The 19,975-nt window shown below is 35.6% G+C and overlaps 6 protein-coding genes and 1 non-coding gene across 19 annotated transcripts; 4 read left to right on the top strand and 3 right to left on the bottom strand.

The window, feature by feature from the left end:
• Positions 1-1,587: 1,587 nt before the first annotated feature.
• On the top strand, positions 1,588-1,660 carry Trnar-acg. Its single transcript has one exon. It is a non-coding gene; the product is annotated as a tRNA-Arg (tRNA).
• Positions 1,661-4,051: 2,391 nt separating this feature from the next.
• LOC107269699 (kynurenine formamidase) lies at positions 4,052-6,352 on the top strand. Of its 3 annotated transcripts, none has more exons than XM_025087046.1 (9): positions 4,052-4,564; positions 4,639-4,768; positions 4,853-4,943; positions 5,021-5,104; positions 5,188-5,322; positions 5,408-5,486; positions 5,553-5,744; positions 5,809-5,938; positions 6,037-6,352. In XM_025087046.1, the coding sequence occupies exons 2-9, from the start codon at positions 4,757-4,759 to the stop codon at positions 6,166-6,168; spliced, it is 855 nt and encodes a 284-aa protein (XP_024942814.1). In that variant the 5' UTR covers positions 4,052-4,564; positions 4,639-4,756; the 3' UTR covers positions 6,169-6,352. The 3 variants fall into 3 exon arrangements, with proteins under 3 accessions (XP_024942814.1, XP_015599333.1, XP_024942813.1); XM_015743847.2 differs by having other exon boundaries at positions 4,057-4,564; positions 5,021-5,122; XM_025087045.1 differs by lacking the exon at positions 4,052-4,564 and having other exon boundaries at positions 4,584-4,768; positions 5,021-5,122.
• LOC107269690 (protein PFC0760c) lies at positions 6,348-11,808 on the bottom strand. 8 transcript variants are annotated; one of them, XR_003060266.1, is made up of 7 exons: positions 11,292-11,377; positions 10,852-10,950; positions 9,479-10,658; positions 8,705-9,352; positions 8,313-8,612; positions 7,688-8,106; positions 6,348-7,614 (listed from the first exon to the last, which is right to left on the bottom strand). XR_003060266.1 is itself a non-coding variant. In XM_025087040.1 (5 exons), exons 1-5 carry the CDS (start codon positions 11,298-11,300, stop codon positions 8,585-8,587), a joined length of 1,968 nt encoding a protein of 655 aa, XP_024942808.1. In that variant the 5' UTR covers positions 11,301-11,376; the 3' UTR covers positions 8,256-8,584. The 8 variants fall into 8 exon arrangements, 2 of the variants coding, with proteins under 2 accessions (XP_024942808.1, XP_024942807.1); XR_003060268.1 differs by lacking the exon at positions 11,292-11,377 and adding an exon at positions 11,790-11,808 and having other exon boundaries at positions 6,348-8,106; positions 9,479-10,637; XR_003060267.1 differs by lacking the exon at positions 11,292-11,377 and adding an exon at positions 11,419-11,768 and having other exon boundaries at positions 6,348-8,106.
• A 563-nt stretch (positions 11,809-12,371) lies between these two features.
• Positions 12,372-15,226, top strand: LOC107269693 (H/ACA ribonucleoprotein complex subunit 4). Its single transcript, XM_015743836.1, has 7 exons — positions 12,372-12,533; positions 12,607-12,939; positions 13,009-13,419; positions 13,497-13,617; positions 13,732-13,964; positions 14,040-14,291; positions 14,355-15,226. The coding sequence occupies exons 1-7, from the start codon at positions 12,387-12,389 to the stop codon at positions 14,424-14,426; spliced, it is 1,569 nt and encodes a 522-aa protein (XP_015599322.1). The 5' UTR covers positions 12,372-12,386; the 3' UTR covers positions 14,427-15,226.
• Positions 15,227-15,301: 75 nt separating this feature from the next.
• LOC107269698 (26S proteasome non-ATPase regulatory subunit 14) lies at positions 15,302-16,906 on the bottom strand. Of its 2 annotated transcripts, none has more exons than XM_015743845.2 (6): positions 16,765-16,906; positions 16,497-16,617; positions 16,273-16,422; positions 15,935-16,198; positions 15,596-15,862; positions 15,302-15,528 (listed from the first exon to the last, which is right to left on the bottom strand). In XM_015743845.2, exons 2-6 carry the CDS (start codon positions 16,587-16,589, stop codon positions 15,367-15,369), a joined length of 936 nt encoding a protein of 311 aa, XP_015599331.1. In that variant the 5' UTR covers positions 16,590-16,617; positions 16,765-16,906; the 3' UTR covers positions 15,302-15,366. The 2 variants fall into 2 exon arrangements, with proteins under 2 accessions (XP_015599331.1, XP_015599332.1); XM_015743846.2 differs by having other exon boundaries at positions 16,769-16,898.
• Positions 16,878-17,809, top strand: LOC107269700 (COX assembly mitochondrial protein homolog). Its single transcript, XM_015743848.2, has 3 exons — positions 16,878-17,012; positions 17,190-17,294; positions 17,372-17,809. The coding sequence occupies exons 1-3, from the start codon at positions 16,940-16,942 to the stop codon at positions 17,584-17,586; spliced, it is 393 nt and encodes a 130-aa protein (XP_015599334.1). The 5' UTR covers positions 16,878-16,939; the 3' UTR covers positions 17,587-17,809.
• LOC107269695 (tRNA-splicing endonuclease subunit Sen2) lies at positions 17,796-19,965 on the bottom strand. 3 transcript variants are annotated; one of them, XM_015743842.2, is made up of 5 exons: positions 19,814-19,965; positions 19,381-19,549; positions 18,406-19,318; positions 18,169-18,329; positions 17,796-18,070 (listed from the first exon to the last, which is right to left on the bottom strand). In XM_015743842.2, the coding sequence occupies exons 2-5, from the start codon at positions 19,546-19,548 to the stop codon at positions 17,897-17,899; spliced, it is 1,416 nt and encodes a 471-aa protein (XP_015599328.1). In that variant the 5' UTR covers position 19,549; positions 19,814-19,965; the 3' UTR covers positions 17,796-17,896. The 3 variants fall into 3 exon arrangements, with proteins under 3 accessions (XP_015599328.1, XP_024942809.1, XP_015599327.1); XM_025087041.1 differs by having other exon boundaries at positions 17,802-18,070; positions 19,749-19,883; XM_015743841.2 differs by lacking the exon at positions 19,814-19,965 and adding an exon at positions 19,632-19,757 and having other exon boundaries at positions 17,802-18,070.
• Between the last annotated feature and the right edge of the window lie 10 nt (positions 19,966-19,975).

Here is a 19,975-nt window from a genome sequence, read left to right as displayed (position 1 = left end):
CAGTCGTATGGGCCTTCCACTAGAGGGACAGGCAAGCGCATGCGCGACGGTCCCCAAACTTTCTGTTACCATGGAGACCGACGATTTAGACCTACGTACAGTCAACCTATACTGACCCACCTATTCCATAAGCAGGGTGTTTACCTGATCCTCCATATTTTCCTACCTTACCTGATCTCCGTAGACGACCAACAATCGCTTAGACCTGGTGTAACCCTGGATATGTCCGCTCTATGACGCATCCATAATTGAATATCTCTCTATACGACTAACCGAATTCCAGTTAATTCCTTCAAGACGATAGTGGTCAGGATGAATGTTGTGGTTTTCGAAAAAAATTTTTAGATTCAGTTTCCTATTATAATTATATATGTAGATTTTCATGAGAATACGGTACTTTTCTTTACAAGGTCGTATTTCTTAGAAACACACATTGCATTTGATGTTCTTTGATTGTGTTCCATGGAAGATGCCAATGGCGTAGCCAAGTACTGAAGGCGCAAGCTGTGTTATGCAAGGACGTGCAAAAATTCTAAATATTTTAAGATATGACTGTCTGTAATATAAATGCCTTCGCAGGTGTTGATTTACAAAAATTCAATGGAAAGAGAACCACTGTAAACGTGCATTCAAACAATGTCTCTTATCATACCATAGTGTCTCATAGTACAAATACCTGATATTATCACCTCTGATATGTTATGAAGAAAGAATGACACTTTTGCTATAGGAACAAATTTGACAATGAATGCTAGTTCCTTTTTAGATGGTGTCATATCTATTCGTTTTTTAAATTATCGTTTGGTCTCCTTTGTTTTCAGTCATTCTGGCTGAATATCTACCCACGAGTCAAGCAGTCAGTATCATACCACAGTCTTGTACATAGAAGTCTATAGAAACCCGTTTCTAATTTTCACCTGGAATTTCATTTGAAATTAACGGTTTTTCGTGGTAATCTAAAGGTACGGTTAGTTCTACACAACCGCTCTAACTACACACTATTCATCTAGATCACATAGCCATGAATGCTTTCCCATCTGCTAATCAGCATTGTGATTATCTAAATACGTTTACATAACCTCTTTTTCTAGATATATATACGTATAAATGCTTTTATGTACTTCAACGGACGTTGTCCCAATGAAACCACAGTGACTACAGAGTGACATACAATCTATACATTGAGGACAAAGACTTTACCGTCGGATACTGGAAGCTTGTACATACAACTGGTCACCCGTTACATTATCATGCTGCAGTCGTAGCATTAACTGTACTTTTACCTGCGATATGAGATACAACCAATTCTATTCCGTGGCGCCGTGTGGTTCTCAATATGAGAAAGTACTGCACTATGGTTACCATAATATCACATCAAATATTTTATACCGCTGTATAATATCTAGAGGGTCGAATTATTCAGATTTCCCAGTGACACATAGTGAGTCTATACAATTCTTGGAAATAGGATTCATTGTAGGACTACGTCACATCCTGATGTACGTCCATAATTGCTCCATTCCACATAAAGGTCATAGTAGATACAAGGCTATGCAGAAATTACATAAGTGCAAGTTTGTAGAAGGTGGTCCTGTGGCGCAACGGATAACGCGTCTGACTACGGATCAGAAGATTCCAGGTTCGAATCCTGGCAGGATCGGTGAAATAATTTTTTTTTCTCTTTTACTTCACTCATTTTCATCTCTCTCTCGTCATACACAATGGTCGACGGATCGATAAGTCCTGCTTCGTGCAGCTGCAGCACAGCTGCACTCCCCAAGTTGCGCTGTCGTAAAAGCATCTAGAGGAACAAAGGCAAGCACCCGCTGTATATATATATGTATATACTGATGCTGTCACATTGACGCTTACTCATATTTCGCCATAGTAAAGAAAAAAATTGTAGTATTGCTTTTTGAATCCACTGAAATCCTCTTGGCATCGTTGGGGTTTTCAAGATATCTGTACATAAATTATATTATACAATATATGGTCACATGGACGGCTCTAGCAATATCCAGGACCTCGTATTACAACAGATACCTAAGACTAATTGGTGGCGAGCGCAGCTCGCGGGTTAAATAAATTAACCCACGGTAGCGTCTATGCTCCCGGCGTCTTTCTCCCTACCACTGAAGTCCGCGTGGCTACCGAACGTTGAAAATGAAATGTACAACGCTCTATTTTTACAGCCGTCACGTTTCCCAAGTATATATAGATATATATATCTCAGACACTACCACCAATGGCGAATCCCCAATGCCGTCACGTGAGCTGCAGTAAGAGCCTGTCCTTGATCCAGGGTCAAAACCATCATACACCCAGAAGAGGTTCCCAATGTATAGTGTATAATCTTAACGTCTCCACGGCATGGATGGAAAATCTGACTTTTGGTTATATTATATGACTCTGTTGGCAAGATAACTTTATTAAGAACCACCATAGGAATTTCAATGAAGCTACTAAAACGCTCAGGGCGATTGTCACCTGCAGCCTGTAACGTACCGGCGACAGTGCCAACGTGGCGATTCTTCTACGGATTGTCGGTGGGAGGCCGGAATATGTTCTATACATGTGAGTTAGTTCGTTGTGTACGCATATATATACATTTATATATATGTTTGTTCACATATAGCTATATAAATGACTGTAAGTCCCTACTGGCGTAAAGTTAGCAGCGACGGCGACGAAAGGGGCCTTCTTGGGCCGGTTTTTCTGGTTTAACTCCAGTCACGCAGCCTCTCTTTGGGGCCCCTAGGTATTCCAGGGTGCGATTTCTACAGATGTTGGTTCTCATCACGTGCATACTCTTCCTACTCCTCTTCGAGGGTTCTCATTGACTCTTTTCTTGGTTAGACTGACTGGCTATAACCGGCCACTTGGGCTTCATGTAAACCGGATTATTATAATGAACAGCAGAGTGCACAGAAGCTGCTCTCAACTTTCTTCGGTACAACTGGATTTCTCTTCATGCTTTATCTTAATATACCTATTATGGTTAATGACTATATTTGGATTCAATCTAGCCTCAATTTTTGCTGCTATATATTAAATTATATCTACACCAAAATATCATGTAAGCGACTGTGACATAAAGCGCTTTATGAATGAACGTTTTCATTTATATATAAAATTCTCTTTAAGATTATGTAATATTTGGCAAGGATATTAAAGTGGAGGGATTTCCTTTATTGCGTTTCATGCTGATTATGGAAAGAACTGGTAATACCTAGTAAATGTAACATTTGGTAAGAACTCATTCAAGGAAGCGTACGTGACAATGTGCAGGCGTTAATTTTTCAGACATTTATCCTTGTTCCTTGTGCTTTAACGTTACTTTCTTAAATCATAAATCATAACTTTTCTTCTTACTACGGGCCTAAGGTAAATAGCCTTTACTCGGGTCCCAAGTTAAGTCTGTTTGATCAGGAAACCCTGGAGGCGATTTAGGTACCTTTAAGGAATTTCCTGGGGTGTTCAGAAGAATCAGGAACCCTGAGTCCTCTCGTCCTATCGCTTTCTTTCTGCCTTTAGTATAGAATACATTATACCAAAAATCGACAGGACCCTCTTCATCGTTAAGTATATGTGAATTTATGAAGCCGAACATTGTCGAACACTTCCGATTCCCAGAGACTTTTTTACTATACCATCCTCAGGACTTCTTTTCACACTCTTCTTATAAGAAACCTGTTGATAATCAAGCTTATAATTTATGTGATCTCACCAGGGACGTTTCCTTTTTTCTAATTCACTGTGTTCTTCCTCTCACCCACAGAAAAAGTAATAAAGAAGTACAATTTTATTTCTTCTCCGCATAAGAGGCAGAAGGCATAGTTTTCCATTACAATTTTATAGTTTTATCTAATGATGATACGTTAATCGTTTCATAATATCTGGTAAAAATAACTGATATGCAATTACAATATACATATATACATGCCTGCACAACCAAGTAAAGCAGATACCACATTTTATTGTATTGTAAACGTGTCGTACTGTTTTATCTTATTCAACCACTTTTACGTCTCTACCCTTGAGCCAGAAAAGCGTAAACAGTTTTAGAACGGTACTAGATCCAAGTAATTATCACATAGCAGCGTTGTTGCAACTAATGCTTCATTTGTACGACGTCATCGTCAGACTTGACCTTTTCCATCGACATTCAAGTAAAATCCAGTACGCTGTTCATTGTTAAACAATTTATAGCGCATGGACGACGTTAAATATAATAAATACTTAACTTAAAACTACTGAGTTTACTAATAAACTTAGTATTAAACGATGGAAACATTTGACAATTGAAGTTCCGTATTTAACCCATATTACCTTGAAAAAAATATTTTCTCGTATTACGAAAATTAGCAGCTACTTAAACAACATAGTGGAAAAAGTGCACATGTACATAGAGTTGTTTGTCATATTTTTGCGACGACGTTATGTTGATTTTTCTAATAGCGCGTTTTTAACTAAAAGTGCTCTTAGATGAAAATAACAGTATAGCATTTTTTAATAGCAATCTAATCGCCTCTAATGAAAAAGTGTTTAAGTGATTATAAAAGAGGTAAGGGGTAAGGTAACCTTAGTGTCTACTTTATATAACTATAGTTGAACAGTATACATATATTATAAAAGCAGAACGGTTAAGATCATCAGAGTGCAGTTCATCGATCTGATTCAGAAACCACAATCGGTGCGAGTCACATGTACTACATAACGATCAGAAGAGAAAGTTAACATCAGGTTGTAGAACAAGATGTCGATAACTGTGAGTCTTTATTACGTTAATGATATAATAATGTATTTTAGATGTGTTCATAGAATTTATAAGAGTTATGTATCACATTTTCAGGAACATGAAAAATTGTATAGTCCTAGTCAATGGAGTCGTAGATTTGACTCTTTAGGAGTACAGGCTGAATATTCTAAGAATGCACGTAACAGTATGTTATTATAATTATACCCTTCATCTTGTTGATAATATTTTATTCGTAGTTATTAATACAATATTATCTTCTAGTGACTGAACTGGCACGCTCTGCTACCAGTTGTGAGATTGACATATCTTATGGTCCTTCCGAACGAAATAAATATGATATCTATGGTACTGACTTGCCAAAAGGTATTATTTTCTTGTAATATCTTAGAACTGATAAGGATAGTAGATTGATGTTATTGATATTTTAGATGCTCCTGTGCTATTGTTCTTCCATGGTGGTTATTGGCAGGAAGGTTCTAAAGATGTTTCTGGTTTTCCAGCAAAAACTTTCGTGTCTCAGGGTATTAAGGTCATTCTTGGTGGATACGATTTATGTCCTACTGGTAACGATAGATTGAAACAATAAACATAGTTCCATGACACTTGAATGATTATTTGTTCTATATCAATGTATTAATCTGATTATAGTCACGGTAGCAGAAATTTTATCACAAGTTAAATCCTTGACTGAAAAGATACTGAAGTTTGCGCTTGAATGGGGATCTAAGTAGGAATACTGTATATACATATATGTATAATAGAATTTTGTAAAAAAAAAACTATATTTTGTTAGGTCAGTCTGGGTCGGGGGACATAGCGCTGGAGCTCACTTGGTAGCTAGTTTACTTCACGATCCAGAATGGATGACATTGATAGCGCAAAAGGGATACTTACCATTGTTAAAGGGTATATTGTTAATTTCTGGTATTTACAATGTCGAACCACTATTGACAACAAGTTATAATAATGCCTTAAAACTCACTGGGTAAGTACAACTAGTATTCCTATCCTACATGTATCAGTACAGATCATACAATTTTTTGTCTCAGAAATGAAGCAAAGGTTCTCAGTTTTGGTACAAGTAATACAAAGGTTCCCATTTTGAATATTAAAGTTATTGTCACAGTTGGAGAATGTGATTCTCCAGCATTTGTACAAGAATCTTGTAATTACGCTCAGGTATGTTTTATCATGACATGACAGACATAGCCATTTTTAGACTTCTTAGATAAATTGAATGTTATTAATTTTCTTTTTCACTTTTTTCACTTCTCTAGAAACTGGTGGAATTTGTGGATAATGTCGAATACCTTCTTGTGAGAAACAGCGTAGATCATTATGATATAATGGAGAAACTTGTGGACAATAATTTCATTTTAAACAAATTGCTTATCAAGAATATTCAATAACAGGCACTTCAAACGTTCGATTGTTAACTTCCGACTGTTCCCCTGTCTTTAGGGAAGCACAGAATGGAAATTACGTGTTCGACACTTTAAAACTCTATTTAGTATAATAATTTCCCTAATATACTGGAAACTTTCCTATGTATATGCAAAAATATTACTAATTATTAAAGTACTAAAACTATTACTAGAAAATCATTTATTGACAAGACAAATACAACATTAAGTCTTCCTTCTGCAAAGATATGTAGCATACTCCACCATTTACAACAATATTACTATACAATATACTACATGTATAGACGTTTGTGACACTTATTTACTGATTTATTAACTCACTTGACTTTTTATTAAATTGTATAGGAATCGTCGGTCAATAGTTAATTGTTCTTTATGTATTTAATTAGTTTTTATTTCTTTATTCATAAATCTACTTAATGTTTTGTTGATCCGTATAACAATATTTGTTCGTCGACACTTAATTGTTATCCAATTTGTCCATGTGAAATGTTTGAAACATTTGACATTATGTACCTGACAATTTTAATTTAAATGATTGAACTGAATGTGAATAAATGAAATTAGTATTACAAGAAAATACTTATTTGTTTTTACATTGGCTTAATATGTATCAAGAAGTAATATGTTTTATTATATCTTAATAAAAGATGGAACAATTATAAGAAATTTCTTTTTTGTCTATAATCTCTCTGACTAATAACAAATTAAAAATAATTAAATATGCATTATTTATGTTTATTTATGAAGAAATAATATTTGTTCTCATTTATGACTAATTTTTAAAATCCCAATTTAATCATAACATTTTCTTGACAATTTGATTGTCGTAGATTGTTTATTTGTATCTCATTTTTGAATCACAGAAAAAGTTGCCGATCAAATGTGGGATATTTTGATCTCTTCTATAATTTTTTTTAACACTAATATAAAATGTGCCAATCGTGTTTAGAGATATTATGTTTTCAATCAGAAGATTGAGAACGTAAGCAGTACATCCATAACATTATATCTCCGATAAACGCCGAGCAAGCATCTTTCATAGCTGAAGCGTTATTTGTGCATACAGCCAGCACTTCTGAAAGTTCTATGGCTTCGATGACTTCCTTCATCTATCAGCAATGATGGGGCTGTTTTCTAAATCAGTGCCTCTTGGTATGGATTTAAAAACTACTAGCTCTGAAGTAGTGATAATAAAATTCATTATCCCTTCATTACTGATATTCGTCCAATTGACGCATGAAAGTTCAAGAGAATTAGCATTTACAATTTTAAAATTCACATCACATCTTCATAAGTGTCATAAATAAATTTGCTAAAAACTTGATGTCTTGAAGGCAGTGGGAAAGCTGGACGCATGGAAGAAAAAAGTTCCTTCCAGTGTATTTAGCTTAGCATGTGTTTAGGGGAGTCCCAGAAGCGTAAATAGCTCTGATAAGAAATTTTCGAAAGTTTAATATCTCCGTTGCAGACATCGTATCACAGAGCTTCATTATCGAGTTACCTGACTGATATTTCCTTTGGTGTTACTTGCAAGAGGATGGTCCAGTTTCTGAACCAGTATACTGTCTTCTACAAATATTTCATTATCTGCACTGTACTCTGCTGATCTGTATTATCGGCATGATTTTGATGGCAGCAATTTTTCTTCATCACTGCTATCATTGAACACTTCTTGATGCCTTCTCTTCTTTTGTGAGTGTTTCAGCTTAGGATGAAGTTTGTTTTTAACAATTTCAGGACAACCGTGGCAAAACTTTTCCAAGTGTTGACCCATTCGTCAAGGATGATATGCATGTTTTTTTTTAGTGCAATGATTACACTTATACCTAGCCATTTTATTTCCTGAATGGGAATTCTTCAAAGTGAAATTGAAGTTTACCATTTTCTTGAGACGCATCCTTACGCCTATGTATAATCGTTCTGAAATGTAAAGGTACAACGTGTTCATCTACGTTTCAACTGGATAATTTGCCAAAACCACAAGTATGGTACCGTTTCGATATTAATTATAGATTAGGTGAGTTAGGTGAATAGACACGAACCATGGCCAAACAATCATCAGACTCCAGATACATTTACATTTTTATTTAATAATTCAATAATAATACATACAGTTAACTTCGTACCATTGTTTTTATTAGTTCTGTAATCGTAACGGAACAGTCATATGATGCAAAAATGAGGTTCGCATCACTGAGCAGGACTCGTTTTTTTCGACTGATCTATTGTCAGTTTCTGACTTCCACCAGGAGTCTCATTGTTGATAGTCACGAGCGGTACTGTGCTCGCACTCGGTTTCTTAGGCATCTGTTCCGTGCTGTAATTCCAGGAACATGGTGGTTTCGCAAAAGATCTCACCCGTAACAAAGGCTTCTCTTCCTCTTGGATAGGAAGGTTGTTACTCTCTGTTAAATCCACCATGCAAGCTACAAAACATACATATAGGCACACGCAAATACAGTAAGCATTTTTGTTTCTTCACCGGTAACCACATACACAACTTTCTCAACTCACCAACCTTCAACATTCGTCGCTTTTACTTCGTTCAACTCTTCTACTACTTCCCGTTGATTATTATCTTCCTTCTCGTGCGATTCATTAGTTTCCGGTTTGCTTGCAGCTGCTATGCTATCCTCTTCCTCTAACGCATCATTATGACTTTCTTTTATTAAATTTTGTTTATTAATCTTGTTGGTTTGCATTGTTTTATCCTTGTCAAATGTATCATCCTGGTCGTCCTCCGTTACGGTATCAGGACTGCCATCTTTATCAGTATCATTATCAGTATCATTATTATCTTGTAATTTATTGTTCTCTTTTTCGTTGTCGTCCTCTTCTTCGTCATCATCCTCACTCTCGTTATCTTCATTATCTTCGTCAATTAAATTAGAATCCTCAGATTGTTCACTCTCATCTGCGTTTTTATCTAGGCCTTTTTCTTTCCGATGAAGATCTGCTTTTTCTTGAATTTCTGCAAAATGGTTGATCACTTCTGCTAATTTCTTCTCAGCAGAACGTTGGTTCATTTGCAACTTTTCAGAGAGCTCCTCGTTTGTAACAGCCGGATCCTCGTCTTGGTTCTCCAGGTGGAGAGAAAATGTATCCCAGAAGTCGTTCTGCCGCACACGCTGCAAGTATATTCCGATATCGGTGAATGCCTTCTTTGCTGTAAGACATAAAGGAAATAGAAATAAAACAATGAAATACAGACTACATACATTTTGTGTACTGTGAATATATAACGATAAATAAATTATTAGGTATTATAGAATTATTATTATTATTTACTCACCAATTTTCTGTTTTTCTTCATTGCTCATGCCTAACTTCTTATCCTCATTACACTTTTCAACACACTGAAAGATATCCTTGTAATTTGGGAATATAAGGGCATTTGTCAATGCTGTGTGCCTGGTACGTTTTTTACAATTTTTCGTAATTTTTGAAATTTTTGAATTCACAAAACTTGTTATTGCCTGGTCCAGGGACGTAATATTCGTTACAGATAGATATTTTGGACGGAGATAGGCACGACCTGCGTCCACATTATCACCAGTTAGTGAACAATATTTGGCATAGAGTTCCACCATTCTCTCTTTATACCTCTGTAGTTTCATGTAATGGCTATCCGATTCATTGTCGAAATCCACTTCCGTTTGTTCCAACGCTTTTATTCGCTTATTACAAATTGCCATTTTGTGCTCGATTTTTCGGATTCTTCCTTCTTGATTACACTCCTCATCTTCATCCGCTTGGGTTACGTCGCCTACTTTCATTGGTTTATTATTTATAGATGTCTTTGAGCTATTTTGATTGGTCCCATCACATAAGGTGCTTTTCTTACGCCTATGAATAATTGTATTCCTTACTTCGAGAAGATTCCTGAACATACCCTCTTGACTTTTTGAAATACTATTTTTAGTTTCAGTCAAAAGTGCAATGAAATCCTCCGAGTTGGCATAATCTGGATCTAACCGATCATAGTGTTTTTGTAGGTTTTTTATTATCTTCTTCATGTCGGAAGATGAATCGTTTTGCAAACACTGATGAACAAGCATTGCAAATGCATCACCTTTCACTGCAGACACATTCACGCATGGTATTCTCTTTTTGACAATTAATTGTGGTTTTACTAAACCATTACATGAGTTTTCTGTACTATTGTTTGTCTTTTCTTTGTCTGATTTAACTGTGTTTATAGACTTATCATTATTTTGCAACTTCAACTTTTCCAAGCTGCAGGTGTCTGTTATATCTTTGACCACATCATTAGTATTTTTGACATCATCAGTGCTGGTGGATAGTTTAATTCTCTTTCCAGGTCGTTTGTTCTTTGTTGCTGAGATATCAATCCGATCAGATGCCTTCCGTTTCTGGGAATCTGAACAGACCTCCTCATCATCATCTAAAAGTATTTCTTCTTTGACAGATTCAGATGACACCTTAGTATTCTGAAACATTTCCAAGGGAATCTGGGCTCACAAGTGAATTTTAAGAAATATGAAACCAGTAATGCTTGTTAATAGTTATTAGTGTTGTTCAAAGGCATTATAATAAACAGGGAATTATTTATTAAATAAATGCATTATATCCATTACTGTATTAGCACAATGAGAAATATAATTGCTATTAAACATTTGTCAAATAAAAAGAGTAGAGTAATACCTTATAAACAAGTTCTTCATCTTCGTCTGATGATATGGTCACAATCGATTGATCCATCTCGTTTATAATACAGCCACCTATCCTTGTTGGTTTAAAGCGCTATATAAACCAAATTTATAAATAATAACAGTAATTATGTTTGACAATATTGCAAGAAAACTTAGGCTAGATTCTCCTACAAACGTCAGCGCTCAGACGCAGGATTTTGGATGGTGGATACCAGGTGATGGGAAAAAAAAACTTGGTATTTTTCTACCAACCAAAATCCTACAGCCGAGCGGTGACACTTGTATGAGGATCCAAGATTATGATGATAAGGTTCAATGAACTAGAAATTCAAGCAATATTACGATAGAAAATATATTGAAACTATGAAAATTACATTCTACATAATATCTACAGGAAGAACAATTTCAAGTAAACACCAGTATATACATTACTTTGGCCATAGCAGTACATTTAACTCTAAGTGTAACTTCTTACTGCTTCTTACACAAGATGTATTTTCTGAACATTATAGTACAAAGACGCTTAAAATAATCAATTCCAATGATGCAGTCAACATACCAACAGGAATTCGAGGATACGATGAGCAATATATAATTATATATATTTGTAAAAAATTGTTCCTTGCTAAACTAACAGTGGACTGCTCTGAACGCATTTATTTGCATTGATTTGTACCTATACGACACGTCCGGAATAATTACTAAGTTGAGAAATTCGCCATCTTACTGCATGTACGTGCATAATCTTATCACACGACACAGTGGAGGCGCTACTGCAGTAAGACTACACCGTGCCCATTTTACTGTTGTGCTCATGATACAAATAGACGAAGTATAGCCACTGACAATCGTATTTTGGTCAAGATCGCGCAGGGACCAATGACATCACGTTCAAAGCAATATCAGTTTAGTTTAAGGGGACTTATTTACGTTTAGGTTCCTCAGAAGATGACCCCTCAAAATGGAACTAACGTTGCAGTGTGACGACAAACGAACGTAAGATCAGCCAATCAGAACAAAGAGGTTCCAGTGATCAGCCAATCAGTACAAAGAGGGTCCAGTGACGTCCTGTCCGCATGCGCAGAACCGCTAACGGCAATACCTTTGTATCATAGTCGTGCTGTTGTCTTTACTGGAGAAACCCGTTGCTCGATAAACTCGCCATCGTTCTTGCACGTGTTTTGTACAGTGTTTGTAATCGACTTTACAATGGCAGAAATAGGTAAATATTAACTAATTCCAAAGGTCAGGATTATACTTTGTGTTTAGATACAATTTCTGAATACCAATAGGTATTCGCAGTTTGTATTTTATCTCAGGAAAAAAGCTTTTAAGATTTGAGCCGCATGGACTCCAATTAGAGTAAACACGTGCTGCCGAAAAATTCTTGAACAAGTTTCTGATAGAAATACTATAGAATAATAATCATTTATAGTGTTACGGTTGTCACCGTTTATGTTGCTTTTGTTCTAGCATAGATTTGCGTCTATGTCTTGCTTAAATCAAAGTTATATGTAACAGGTTAGAATGGAAAATGTTATGTTCGCAGAGAAAGCAAAGAAGAAAAATAAAAAGAAATCCCTTGGGGAAATTCAAGTCGCTATGAAGTGCCATGTAGAACCATCTGATGAAATTGTCAAACTGGATTGTAAGGATTGGCCACTGTTGTTTAAGGTACTGCATTTATGAATGAACCATTTTTTTTAAGTATAACGACAAAGTGCTAAGTAAATTATTTTTCTTTTAGAATTTTGACAAAATGCTCACACGTACAAAACACTTTACTCCACTCACAAGTGGGACAACACCACTGCATCGTTCTATATCGGAATATGTAAAATCGGGTTGCATAAATTTGGACAAGCCATCGAATCCCTCAAGTCATGAAGTCGTTGCCTGGATAAAAAGGATCCTGAAGGTCGAAAAAACTGGGCACTCTGGCACGTTAGATCCCAAGGTGTCAGGCTGCCTAATAGTCTGCATAGACAGAGCAACCAGATTGGCAAAATCTCAGCAATCTGCTGGCAAAGAGTATATAGCGGTATTCAAACTTCATTCTGCAGTAGATAATCTGCAAAAGGTAAGCCAGGAACGTTAGGAGAAATCTGATATATAAATAACATATCATTGTGTTATATTAATTCTTCAGATAAATCAAGCCTTGGAGAGATTACGAGGTGCTCTGTTTCAAAGACCACCCTTAATATCAGCAGTAAAACGACAATTGCGTGTCAGGACAGTATACGACAGTCACTTCTTGGATTACGACTCGGAACGCAATATGGGAATTTTCCATGTTAAATGCGAAGCTGGCTCTTACGTTAGGACGATATGCGTTCACCTTGGTCTCTTCTTAGGCACAGGATGTCAGATGCAAGAGCTGCGCAGAAACCGTTCTGGTATTCAGTCCGAGAAGGACGGAATGGTAACCATGCACGATATTCTAGATGCTCAATGGTTATATGAAAATCATGGGGATGAATCCTACCTTCGAAGAGTGATCAAACCCTTGGAAGCCCTTTTGGTTGGACACAAAAGAATCATAGTAAAAGATAGTGCCGTATGTATTATCATAATCAATCCATTTCCAGTATTTATCTAGTGGTGCTGATTTATTGAATCAATGTATTGCCACAGGTCAATGCAATTTGTTATGGAGCCAAGATAATGGTACCAGGTATTTTAATGTATGATGATGGAATCGAATTGAACCAGGAGATTGTAATTGTAACTAGCAAAGGAGAGGCTATTGCACTAGGTAACTAATTCAGCCATTAACCATCAATACAAATTTAATGTCCTAAGAACCATTGCTATTATCATTAATTACTTATCTATTAATTATTAATATCAATAATCTTATTTTTTTTAGCTACTGCAATGATGACTTCACCTACCCTTACGGCGTGCGATCATGGCGTGGCTGCCAAAATCAAGCGTGTCATAATGGAACGAGATGCATATCCTAGAAAATGGGGCCTTGGACCGAAAGCATCGATTAAGAAACGTTTGATAGTCGAAGGAAAATTAGATAAACATGGAAAACCAAATGAAAATACACCAGCTGATTGGCTCTCAAGTTACGTAGACTATTCTGACGTCAAGGTATCAATTTCATCCTACTGTATTATTATACTCCTTCTCTAGTACAGTTTGTAATTCGATTATTATTATTTTTAGACCGAAGAAAATGGAGTGACTGATAATGGCACTAAGAAACGTAAATGGGAGGAAACGCAAAACACGAGTGGAACAGCCGACGTGTCAATGACCTCAATCACCGAAGTAGTAGTGGCAGTAAAAGATGAAGTAAAGACAGAAGTAGATACGCCATCGTCCAAGGAGAAGAAAAAGGAAAAAAAAGAGAAAAAGAAGAGGGAAAAGCAGGAAGCTGAGAACAGTGAGGCTGCAGCACCTACAGGAGAATCAGCAGTCAGTATTATTTTTTAATGGAAATAAAATAAAAATCTTCTAAATAATTTAAACCTTCTTTAGGAGTCACCAGCAAAAGAACAGAAGAAGAAGAAGAAGAAGAAGAACAAGGAAGAAGAATCGTCAACGGCTTAAGACCATTTTCCAAATGAAAGAATATACCGGCTAGACATCTGTGTTACTTTTAAGTTGGTTATAAAGTGGTTTTTTAAACAATAAGACTCTTTCATGGAACTAACGCCAAAGCCGGGGTTTAAGAGAGAAGAGACAAATAGAAAAAGCAAACAGTATTGCGCTTTACCACCAAGTCTCTTTGTACAAGTTCGTATGATTCCATTTAATCATGCATTTCTTATTGTATCTGAGTAACGGTAGAATATCAGTATGATTGCAAATATTTGTACAACTAGAACGTGTATAGATATTGCACTGATACGTGGGTATAAGAAACATGGTAAGAAATGATTGATTAATAATCGATCACTCATTATCGTGTAGTGTACATAAATCTATATGAGCCGTGTTGGTCCGTGAATTTACCTGAGCACAAGAACTGCTACGGGGCAACCGGGTGCATTTAAATTGTTATAAAAACATATTTACTATCTTGCCCCAAGACTCTAATTTCCGCATATATACCTCGATCCTTACAGATCACATATCTAGTAATCCATGAGGAAATACAGTGAAATATTCCACAGTGCTCGCATTCTCGTAACCTTACGTGCATCCCAGTCATATGAGATACGTCGACAATAACGTCGATGCTATTTTACTACTTGATTTTATAGAGATATTCATAAGACGCACATACTGTAGTACAGTAGTGGAACAAGTAGTTCGGTACGGTCAAATGTGTATGATGTACAAGTGGCGAATGCATTAGGATTTTAAAGATAATTTACTATTTTCAATAAAAAGTTAAAAAACGGCCATTACAACTTGTTTCTTATTTAATCGATTTATCTTAAGATTTTGGTGGATCAGGGATTAACTAGAAGGGCCTGATGTGTTATTTTATAAAGACGTGTATTTTTCGTAAATGTCATATTCCAAATGGTGGATTGAGATACGGTTATTTGAAGACAACGGTGTCGAGCATGGCTCCCAAACACTGGACGATATTTGTGGACATAAGGGTGTCTACTTTCTCCTCAAGATGCCGTTTTGGGTCTTGTTTACCTACGTTCTTTATTGCTAGCTGTTCAGGTGTCATTTTTTCTTCATCCTCAAGTGCCTATAATATTAAAAAAAGATGGATATGCAAAACTATGAGTGAATTTTTAAATTATAAAAATGCTCACCTTGTTGTAGTTCTTGGCTAATTCAAGCATGTCAGAAACAATACTTTCATTCAGTCTACTGTGTTCCGAATATTCAGCAAGAGTGAGACCATCCATCCAGGTCTTTTTATGCAAATTAAGTAGCATCTTCTGCTCCAGTTCGTTCTTACGATAGTTAATACTTATGCTATAGTAGTGACGATTAAGACCATGGATCAGAGCTTGAACAGAGGGTTTATGCAGGTGCCCTAAGTTTGATGTGGTTTGTCTAGGCTCTTGACCTAGAACCTGCCATAAAACAATGATATTATGTATATGGTATTTGACTGTAGAAGAATTTTAACTTTGAGAAAAGCTTACCATCATATTGGGATTGATTAATCTAAATGCATCGATAACCACTTTGCCCTTAACTGATTGAATTGGGTCAATGACAACAGCAACAGCCCTTTCACTAAGAGCTTCGAAGGATTGTTGAGTATTGATATCCACACCAGACAACCAACAACCAAAGCCTGGATGGGAATGGTACCAACCCACAACCATTTCTGGTCGACCAGTTTGCTTTAACATATCCAACATCTTTGCCTGAAATACTGGATCCACTGCTTCTACACTGACACCCTGTATGATATATTAGGCATATTAATAAGGAAACAACTACTTTAAAGAAGACAGATAGATAAAATAGATCTTACAGTTCCAGTTTGAGGCATCGCAAATACATCAATAACACGCACTGTGTAATCATCTACAAATTCACCCAGCATCAGTCCCATAACTTCCATCGGAACACCAGCTCTTCCATGTTTAAGCATTTTCAGAAGGGCCAACGAGGATATATAAACCTAATAAAGAATAATAATTAGGTACCATAAAAATGTACAATATTATGCTACAAGTATATCAAAGAAACTATTACTTGTTCAGCAGTATCAACGGCGGGTGTATCGGATAGCGGAGGCGCTTGATTAAGTCCGGGCATACCGCCTCCTAATCTTAATAGTCTGTCCATTTTAGTTTACGATCAAGATCAAATTTTTCTGAAAAAATATCGTACAATATAAAAAATACACTACAGGCTTATTAAGGTTGAGACTCCAAATGACGCTTAAGGTTAAAATGTCCAGTGACGGGACACTTTCTATTAGACCGGAAGAAAGTGTTCTGTCTCTGAAGTTATTGCTTACCTAATTAATAAATAGAAGCCCGTAGGTGCACTGTGATTATTATCACTTAATGATCTTAGCGAGAGTAAACGAAAGAAACATTCCTCTCAGGAAGGCAATGACAATCTCAAACATGCAAACTCACGAGCGCGGGGTATCACGGGTAATCAAAATGGCACGTTGTTGAACAAGAAGAATGGCCGAAAATCAGCAGAATACGCGATATGGAGTTCTTTCCCCAAAGTTCGGTGGTGGACCTCATGGGATCGGTAAATATTTCTTATATGACAAGCAGAATGCCTTATTATAATTCATATTTAAAATTTTTTAATGCTTTAATACAGCAATACATATATTTCGTGATTCAGTTATGAATAGGTTAATATTCACAACTACCGGATGTTTATTTTGTGGCGCTAACTTTTTGATATTATGAATATCTACAGGGGATCCCAATGACAAGTTTCTCAGGAAAGTGGAAATGGAAGTTCTGATTCCTAAAAAAATGAGAGACAGAGCCAGAGAGGAAAAATGCGTCGAAGAAGTCAAAAGTAAAGTCTGCGTTTGATACACTTCTTGTTATTTATTATGTATAGTCTTGATCAATTTCTTTTTTTTTTTTTTACAGATTTCACAGAATGCTGTAAGGAGAGTAGTGTTTTCATGGTATTTAAATGTAGAAAAGAGAACACTGCTCTTAAAGGATGTCTCGAGCGGTGGTACACTGATGAAAACTTCAAGGAGGAATGTAAAGAACAATATTTACAAGAGAGAAGCGAATACAGAAGAACTGGAATACCACAAAAGAAAAGGAAATCTACACGATATCAATCATCTCATTAGTAAGCAAATTTTAATTGTTCCTTTTCATTAGCATTTCATAAAGGATAAAATAAACGCTCATTTACTTTTGTGCATAGACTTCAGCAACAGTGCATTTCTTTATAATTTCAACCAGTATATATAGTTGTGAGTTTATTGGTAAACAAGAATCTTATATCCATTGTAATGTACATATGTATTAGAAAGACGAAAAATGATATCAATAAACAGGTGTTGAAATGTATATTATTATTAATCATATAAATTACAAAGTGCAGGGATCTTTGTTATGCAGGAAAATGATTATTCAACATCCTTTGTGTAACATCACTCATAATGAATCCTCATCTTCCTCCTCCAACAAAATCATATCACTCTTCTGTTTTGAAATCCATCTTCTCCAAAGTACTTCTCGTACAGTAAATTCTGACAACATTTCTGGTGTTGTCAAACTAGAGTCTTTTGGAATGGTAGATGGCCATAGAACTTGCGCAAATAAGATTTCCTACATAAAAATATAAATATTTGAAATTCAATGTGAAATTTAAGAGATATATTTCAGCGCTTAAAACGTATCTTTCTGATTTCTTTATTGTGATTTACCTTTGCTGCTGTCTCTGATAATCTATGTAATCCAAACAAATTATTCCATGTCATGCTGCGCATTGTTTTTTTCTCGTTTCTGATTAATGTATCTGCATCTAACACTTCAAGTATTACAATATAGGAGGCATGATAGAACGGTGGCCCTTGCTTGTACAGCACTGTAACATTAAATATATCAGAAAAAGAATAATTGGAGCAGAAAAGAGTCAATTGCATTTGGTTGAAAATACTTACAGAAGTCCCCACCATACTTTAAGCCTGATTTTACTACCCAGCCTTTGCTCCTGAAGTAATGATAGACAACGTATTTCTGGACAAAATCAGTTTGTTCTTTGCAAAAATAATTCCAAGCATTTTTGATACTTAGGAAGTTACCCTCAAAATCAATTACTTGTAGACAACCAAGACCAAACATTAAGAAAAAAGTTTCTTGAAATGTTAAGTGTAATGTCTCACGTACAGGAAAGCCCTCGTTCTGTATTCTTGGCTTTACATTACTTAAGTAATCTTCTACATCTGAATCACTGTCTGGTAGAACTAATACACTCTCACTTATGTCAGATTCGTTTTTGATTGGATGAAGAACCTCATGGTCAATGCTGAAGCAATCGTTTTCTCCAGAAACAATGTCCAGATCCTTAGACACAATTTCACAGACATCTTCTTCTTCTGTAGAATCCAGCACTACTTCATCTATATTAGTATCTGAGATTATTACAAGATTTTCAGATAAATGCTCATCAGGGTTTGCATAATTTCTATTAGAGTTATTTGAGATTTTGTCTCTTTTAATCTCAGTAATTTCAATAATGTCGCTTACAGATTTATCTTCTTCTACAGATCCTTCAATATAAATATCAAGACTTTCCTTATTTATATCATTATTTTTGTCTGATGCTTTTCCAGCTTCATTTTTTTTTGGAATTTTATTTGAGATTTCATACAGATCAGAATCTGATTCAATATTTTCATTGTCCCAATTACCTCTTCCTTCTTTGAGTAATGATTCTGTGTCAAATTTCTTTACTTCCTTCAGCCATTTTTGCCTGCGACACCATTGTCTATTTCTAACAATTGGTGGAACCCCATATCGTGTCCTTCCAAATGAAGGGTAACTTTTAGACAAAGATCCTTTTCCAAAAAATCCCTGAAGAAAATAAATAATAATCAGGATACAATATTATCTTTACTTCTGTATAAAAATGTTACCATTGAATGAACAGCTTCCATTTCATCAGGCTGTACGATGTAAGTTCCCATGGAGCTTAAGTACGCAGTATATACAGTCCACTCATTAGGTTTACTCAACGCTATAGGGAATGGGTCAAGCATTTGTTTTCGTACGCGTTTCTTCTTTTTTGGATCTCTTAAATTCATTCTAAAATTTTATATAAAACTATTATACCAAAGTAATACTAATACAAAATTATTATACAAGAATTTATAAGCTTCAGTATTACTTTCTTCTAAAATTATTCACCGCTAAACAACAGTGATCAAACCTATAAATTTATGGCTGCGATTGCAAACATTAATGTTAAATTAAAATAATATTCTGTGAAAATATGTATTTTTACTTATTATTTTTTGTGATTTTATCCTAACAAGACTAAATACAAGAACACTTGTATTCCTTGTTTACCTCTTCCCTTATTGAATAATATTGTTGTATAATAATTAAACTCAAGTCTTGTTTACTCTCAACAACTTTTGTTTACTCTAAAAATTTTTCGTACAGGGAATTTTTTAAATGTTCAGCTATTATTGGTATCATTTGGTGAGCCACTCTCTACGTTGGCAACGG

This window comes from Cephus cinctus, unplaced genomic scaffold, assembly GCF_000341935.2.
Source record: "Cephus cinctus unplaced genomic scaffold, Ccin1 Ccin1_scaffold0689, whole genome shotgun sequence".
NCBI lineage: Eukaryota > Metazoa > Arthropoda > Insecta > Hymenoptera > Cephidae > Cephus > Cephus cinctus.
Note: the sequence above shows the minus strand (reverse complement) of the source record. Positions and strands in the feature narration are given on the sequence as shown.